We start from the raw sequence: 7,398 nt of genomic DNA on the forward strand, positions 1-7,398 counted from the left end.
AGGCATGCGCCACCATGCCTGGCTAATTTTTTTCTACATATTTTCAGTTGTCCAACTAATTTCTTTGTATTTTTAGTAGAGACGAGGTCTCGCTCTTGCTCAGGCTGGTCTCAGAGCTCAAAGGATCCGCCCGCCTCAGCCTCCCACAGTGCAAGGATTACAGGCGTGAGCCACCATGCCTGGCCAGCCCATTGCTGTTGATAGCATAACAAAGCCCTTATTATGATGTAATCATTACTATTTTAGCACTGCTTGGTTTTTCTACTCTGTACTTCTCTTCAAAGATAGTCCTTCAGAAAAGTGGATAGAGAAAATGGACTGCCTTTTACCCAGTTCTCTTTTTTTGACATATTATTTTTATTTATTTGTTTTAGAGATAGGGTCTCACTCTCTCACCCAGGCTGAAATGTAGTCGTATGATCATAGCTCACTGCAGCCTTGAACTCCTAGGCTCAAGGATTACAGGCATGAGCCACTGCGAGGGGAGGGCCTGCATACATTCTTAAACAATGCTTTCTTCAGAATCATCTTTGATATTTTCCTCAGCAAGCAGTCTCTTCTATTTTTAAGGAAAATTCCACCCATTGGATAACAAGGCTTTCTAGTGGCAAGCCCCTGCTATAAAATGTCTGCGGAGGACCTAAAACCAAGCACGCTGGGGAATCACTGTGATAAAAAAGTGGGTTACACTCTGCCTTTTTAGGAAGATGCCTACAGAAATAGGGGAATGGACATTAGAAAAAGTAGTCCTCTGTCTTCATTTGTGCATTTCTTCCTTTATGCATATACTTACCTTTATAAATAGCTTGGTTAAAAGAAAGCCAATAATAACTGCACCTCATCTGGCAGCATCATAAAGTTTAATTAATGTTTCTAAGGTATGAGTTGAACTCAAGATGAAAGATCCTATATTTGGAATATCTGTTAAATGCCCAATCTAGTTTAGTCTGATAATGGCAATAATTGTATGGTGTCCTACATTACACATCTTGATTATTGTGGCTTGAAAATATATTTTAATGTTGAGAATGTTTTTAACATTGGTTGGCAAACATTTGGGTATATAAAATATATGCTTGTTTTAGCTAGCCCCAGTTGGTTGATTCTTGATGTAAAAGATGTTTTACAAAGCAACATGGGAGTTTTTTTCTTTTTAAATTGGTCCAAGGTATGATGTGTTTCTCACACATCATATAGTGATATCTAAGTTGGTTTGTGCCACAAAATGCAAATGTTAAACAAAAAAATCATTACAATTATATCTCCATATTAAGATCTGCTAAATATGTGAGGATTGACCTGGCACAAAATAAAATGAGGTTGTAAAATGCCAAAAGGGATATTATTATTAATCACTTAAGAAAAAAAAAAGAAAAATTATTTTTTCCCACAAAACTCACTTAAGGATATTTCATGGAAAACTTAAATAGTAGGTTAGACTACTGGGTCATTCAAAGTGAGCTAGAGCTCAGGAGCCAAGGATCTGTGCTTTTAGAACTAAGATATAACTCAGAAGACTTAAGGGCTTAGATAACCATGGGAGACTGGGAGCTATTACTACTAGAATGTAGTTAAATATTAACAGGACTCAGTTATACTTCAGGTTTGTGTAACAGTTTATCTTTGTATGGCTAAAGCAGCTTTCTCTTATCTTTATGTCCCTTTCCTTTCAGTTGTGTTAATATTTGTAATTTTAAACATAGCTAGCCTTCTAAGGAATTTACATGAATTAGAACATCCTTGCTCATTAACTCCTGAAAATTAGCCAGTTAATCCTCCCTTATAAAGACACACCATTATTTTATGCTCATTCAATGAAATATTCAATTCAATAAGTATTTACTCTGCCTTTACACAGTAGTTTGGCATTGTGTGAAATCTGAGACACAATAAAGGAAAGCTCAATGTTCTAGGACATCTTCCCTGGCCTTAAGAGTTTACTGTCTCACTTTGGGTGGCAAGAACTATTTGGTTTACTCAAAACAAATCTGAATGCTTCCTTAGGTCCCTTTTCAGGCCTCTGTCTCCCTTCTCTGAAGCCCTGGGGCCTAAATTCCATTAGAGCCTGGATCTCTGCAGGCCCTTATCATATAGCACAAAGTACTGGCCGATAACATGCAAGGTTGATTTGCATTGTAACCAGGGACTTTTCAAGATAAAAAACTAGGGGGCCTGTTTAAACAAAGTTAGAAAGTTGATTTATTTGTAGGGTTCTAATTCACCTATCACAAGCTATACCAAACAAATTGCTTTTAAGTCCACCCACAATCCTGTCACTCCTTGGCTTATAAAAGCCCAGCTTGCTGGATTGTCTGCCTGCAATTTACCACTGCCTACACGGTAGACTCCAAAATTCTTGGCTTGGTGTGCCAGGCACTTTGGGGCCTCATCTTCCTTACTCCCAACCAGACATCCTAGTTTCTAGCCCCACTGCACTTTCCATGTTTCCAAAAACAGGCCAGGCCCTTGTTTCCATTGCCCAGAATGCCTTTCACCCTCTCTTGTCTTTGGCATCTACACTTTGAGAACCAGCATAAACATCATCTCTGTGAAACTCTTCCTGACTATTCCAGATTTCCCCCAAACTTTTTGTTTTGCCTCTTCCCACAGTACTCTGTACATTTGTTATAGTACTATTATGGAAATTAATTTTGAAACAGTCTTCCCCCACTGGATTCTCAAGGGCAGGGACCTTACATACTGTATTTCAATACATGCTCCTTGAATGTTTCTGCAGTTAGTATGATCAACAGGTTGGCAAATGTAGTTTTATTTGACATTGTGTTCTCTCTCTCTGAGAATGCCCTAGAGTTAAGTAAAAACTCCCAACAGGGAATACAAGGTTTATTGTTCCTAATTTAACCAAATTTAGAGATTTTTTTTCTTAATCAGTAATCAAGTTTAAGACTTGGGTTTATGGAACGCATTAATAGAAAACAGTGACTTTTGCCAATATTGTTCTCCCAACATGTCTCCTTTGAGACAGTGTATAAACTGACATTTGGTAAAAGAAGGAAGTGGGTCTTAGCTTTGTTTGGTCTATAAATTACTGAGTTAATGACTGATGGGGTAGGGGTAGGGGTGGCCCTGGAAATTGTGCTGGGGGAGATTAGTTACCTTCCAGTTTCTTGGCCTTAGAATGCATCCATAACTCTGGCCAGCCATCTTAGAAAATGCTCCTGGTAGGAAGGTAAAAGGATTTGCAGCTACAGTACTGAGAAAAGTATCAAAATTCAGGCTCTATTCACCGTTGGGTCCTTGACCTAAAAGAGAAATAATTTATAGCTGCACCGAATCAAAAACTGCTTTTCTTCCTATCTAAGCTCATTTTCTTCTTCTTTCTTATCTTAACATTGTGACATTCCTCTCCAACAGCGCGAATAATGGCATGCTTATGTTTTCCACTATTTCGGGTTACTTCCCTCGCCTTGCAACCCCTCCTTATTCTTTTATCTCTTTCAAAGTTTCCATTCTCCCGTTCCCTTACTTTTTACTCCCTCCCTCCGTCTCTCCTCCTCTTCCTCCTCCTCTTTTTTCCCAGCTAGCTCTCCCCGCCCCTTGCCGTCACCACCTTCCCTCCCCTTCAGGCTCCTTCCCGCTCCTTCTCCCGCCATTCCCCACCCCTCGCGTTCAGAAAGCTCCAATCAGGAGCTCCGAAGTGGTCTCAAAGGCCCGCCCCCTCCTCCCTTTCCACTTCTCTTCCCCCCCTTTTCTCCCTCCCCTACCCCCCCACTCAAGTCCTGCGGACCTGGGGGCTTCGGGATTTGGGCGCTATGAAAAGTGTCTGCCCAGTCACTTCCGGTAAGGGCGCTGCGGCGCGAAGCTTCCCGCGGGACCGTTAAGGAAGGGGTGGGAGTTACCGGTGGGCCGGGGGAGGAGGGTGCTGCCAGGGAAGGGGAGCAGGAGCAGGAGCGAACTAGCGGGAGTGTCTGGGGCGCTTTGGCCGCCCCTTTCCCGCCGCCCCACCACGCGCCAGCTCCTCCGCCCCCCGGGTGGCTGCGGTGCTTCCCTCCAACCCCCACTCCCGGAGAGAGTCGCCGCCCCTCCCTCGGTGCCGCGTGACCGGAAGTAGCGCCATCTTTAGCCTCTTGTGCTATTGACAATAACAAGCCCTGGTTCTCTCCCCCCCCTCCCCCCAACCACAGCATCTCCCCTCCCAGAGAGAGGGAGAAAAGGAGGAGGAGCCGCAGCCTCTCAGACTCGCTGAGTCGCTCCTGCAGAAAGGGGGAGAGAGAGATCGAAAAGCAGGGGAGGGGGAGGGCACGGCAGTTTACCTGTCTGCCTCCTCATTCGCTCTCCCCCCTCGTTCTGCTCACTCCTGGTGTCAGCCTATCCGCCTTCCCAAACCCTCCCATTCCCCCGGTGTAGCTCCCCCTTTCACTTTCCTTCTCGTCCTCTGTGTTTCTCCTCTCTTCTTTCTTCCCTTCCCCCTCTAGCATTACCACCTTCTCTCCTACACGCACGCAGGCATATAAACGTAGGTTTTTGATGCTCCTCTGCCTGTTGACCCCGCTATTTTCATGTTTCCAACAGGTTTTTCTTCCCCCAGTCCCTCAGCTGCTGCTGCTGCTCAGGAGGTCAGATCTGCCACTGATGGTAATACCAGCACCACTCCGCCCACCTCTGCCAAGAAGAGAAAGTTAAACAGCAGCAGCAGTAGCAGCAGTAACAGTAGTAACGAGAGAGAAGACTTTGATTCCACCTCTTCCTCCTCTTCCACTCCTCCTTTACAATCCAGGGATTCAGCATCCCCTTCAACCTCGTCCTTCTGCCTGGGGGTTTCAGTGGCTGCTTCCAGCCACGTACCGATACAGAAGAAGCTGCGTTTTGAAGACACCCTGGAGTTTATAGGGTTTGATGCGAAGATGGCTGAGGAATCCTCCTCCTCCTCCTCCTCTTCTTCACCAACTGCTGCAACATCTCAGCAGCAGCAACTTAAAAATAAGAGTATATTAATCTCCTCTGTGGCTTCGGTGCATCATGCAAACGGCCTAGCTAAATCATCTACCACCGTCTCTAGCTTTGCTAACAGCAAGCCTGGCTCTGCTAAGAAGTTAGTGATCAAGAACTTTAAAGGTAACTAAGGCCAAAATCCATAATCACTAAGGATTTGACACTTGAGGGGTCACGTGCTCTATTTATGTTAATATATTAAACATTATAGAGGTGGCCTAATGTTTTATGCATAATCAATGAGGAGGAGGGGAGGTCCTTTTTTTGGTGGAGGGTTCATTTTCCGGGGGTGGTTAGTATCCTTGTACTGAAGCATATACCGGGTGTTTCTGTGCAGTATTTTGAGGTCTTTCTCAATCCTGTTGTATTTAATCCTTATAACATTGACAATCGGTATGACTGATCCGGATTTTACAGGTGAGAAATTTGTATTCTAAAGAGGTTTATTTATTTCAGGTGCATAGTGAGTCTTGGCACTGTTGGGATTTTTATTTCTATACTTCAATAGGCCACATTCTCCAGTCCCTAGAAATGCAGGTAGCAATGGTGATCTTTTCATGCCCAAGTAAGATTTATGATTAGATTTATAATATTGAATACTATATTCATGAAACTCATTGTGGAAGCAGTATTTGGAGAAATATATTTATGATCTCTGCATTTCTTTCTAAAGGTAGGGTTTGGAAGTGAAAAATATTGTGTATACACAGAAGTAGTAACTCTGTGTACCACTAGTCTAAAGATAGGAACAATTACTACATCTATTTTTTTTCCATCACTAAAATGGGTTTTAAAGTATTAACCTGAAGCTTTTAGGCATTTTTTTTCATATTGTGTGTGAAATATGTGATGGAAAGTATTATGAATGCATTGATGCAAATATAAAATCAGCAGTTTTTAAAAATATATTTGAGCTGAATTAATTTTTATCTCTTGAAAATGTTCCTGTTTTTCTGACTTTTTCAACACCCTTAACCCACATGTAATCAATGCTAAAATGTTTATTAAATAGAGAAGTAAATGAATGAACTTAAGTAATATTTACCAGATTAAGTGCCTTGTGGCTAAATATTAGTATTGAGAAGATGAGGTTCTCCATGCTTTTATTTCCAATGTTAGTGTGAAAATCAGGAATATGCTCTAGTTTGTCTCAAGCAGAGGGTTATAGTGTTGTCTATTTTTAACCCTTTCTTTTTTAATATCCATCCCCAGGCTCTCAAGAATGTTGTTTACTTTCTAATTTAATAGTAGAGCTTTCTGAAGTGACTGTGAATTGTAATTGACTAATGTGTTCGTTATTTCACTTAAAGATACATTGATTTAATATCCAAGGATTTTTTAAGAAATGAGCTATGATCCTAATGGCATTTGCAAATTGGGTTCAGAGATTTTGTTTTTCTCTCCCTCCTAAAATAAAAACACATTATTAAGGCATTTGGATGTTTTATTTAGAAATTTTCCTTCACTCATTGCTGGCCAATGAAGTTTAAATTAAAGCCTACAGTAAGGTGTTTCTTTCTATTCTGAAAATGCTACATAGGTCTGGAGTCATTTGGATGTTTTATGTTTTTAAAATTTTGCTTTGCTCATAAATGTAGTTTAAAACCCGAGTTAAGATGTTTCTCTCCATTTCTGTAGATGCTACATAAATTTGGAGCTCAGAAAGACTTGAATTAGAATCCCAGCTTTGCCATTGACTAGCTTTGGTGACCTTGGGCAAGCTTACTAAATGAGTTCCAGCCTCAGTTTCCTCAGTTGTAAAATATGGATGATAGTACCTTCCTCGGGGCATTGGTGGGAAGATGAAGAGATTTATAAAATACCTTGCACATAGTAGACACTCAGTATTTTAAATCTCAGGTACAAAATTAATGTTGAGTTAGGGATTACGATGAAATAAGATTAGGATTGTTATTTTTTATCTGTCATTCTTGAATTTTTAATTTTTTGAAGTAATACAATCAATAGAAAAACCTCACCTTCAGTTTTAATTGGTGACTCAAAATGACTTAAACAGTATTCTGGCATTTCAAATTTTATTCTTTATGTTAAACTTAAATACAGTGGTTACTTTAGTATTTAGGTATAATAGTTATAAAGATCACAGTTTACCCTAGAAAAAATGGTAATGCTATTGTATTTTATGAATCTTTGGTGAGTATATCCTACGTATTATTCTGATACCAATCTCTTTTATGTGTCATCTAGATAAGCCTAAATTACCGGAAAACTACACAGATGAAACATGGCAGAAACTGAAAGAAGCAGTGGAAGCTATTCAGAATAGTACTTCGATTAAATACAATTTAGAAGAACTCTACCAGGTATGTATTAATGTGGATAACCAGATTCAATTAACATAAATTGAGATGGGATGTATATGGATTTTACTCTCTAAAATGATCCTTTAGTAGACTTTTGGTTCCTTTTTTTTTTTTTTTTTTT

The 7,398-nt window shown here is 40.5% G+C and overlaps 1 protein-coding gene across 1 annotated transcript; it reads left to right on the plus strand.

Annotated features, from left to right (window-relative positions):
* The first annotated feature begins 4,237 nt into the window (after window positions 1-4,237).
* Window positions 4,238-7,316, plus strand: LOC105810705 (cullin-4B-like). The gene is made up of 2 exons (XM_012644740.1): window positions 4,238-5,076; window positions 7,162-7,316. The coding sequence occupies exons 1-2, from the start codon at window positions 4,521-4,523 to the stop codon at window positions 7,314-7,316; spliced, it is 711 nt and encodes a 236-aa protein (XP_012500194.1). The 5' UTR covers window positions 4,238-4,520.
* Window positions 7,317-7,398: the final 82 nt, after the last annotated feature.

This window comes from Propithecus coquereli, unplaced genomic scaffold, assembly GCF_000956105.1.
Source record: "Propithecus coquereli isolate 6110/MARCELLA unplaced genomic scaffold, Pcoq_1.0 Scaffold21836, whole genome shotgun sequence".
Lineage (NCBI taxonomy): Eukaryota > Metazoa > Chordata > Mammalia > Primates > Indriidae > Propithecus > Propithecus coquereli.

Excerpts from the sequence above, each read along its gene's own strand:
- LOC105810705 (XM_012644740.1), top strand. The coding sequence starts at position 4,521 with ATGTTTCCAACAGGTTTTTCTTCCCCCAGTCCCTCAGCTGCTGCTGCT. Across the intron at positions 5,077-7,161 it reads AGTGATCAAGAACTTTAAAG|ATAAGCCTAAATTACCGGAA; the intron begins GTAACTAAGGCC and ends TGTGTCATCTAG.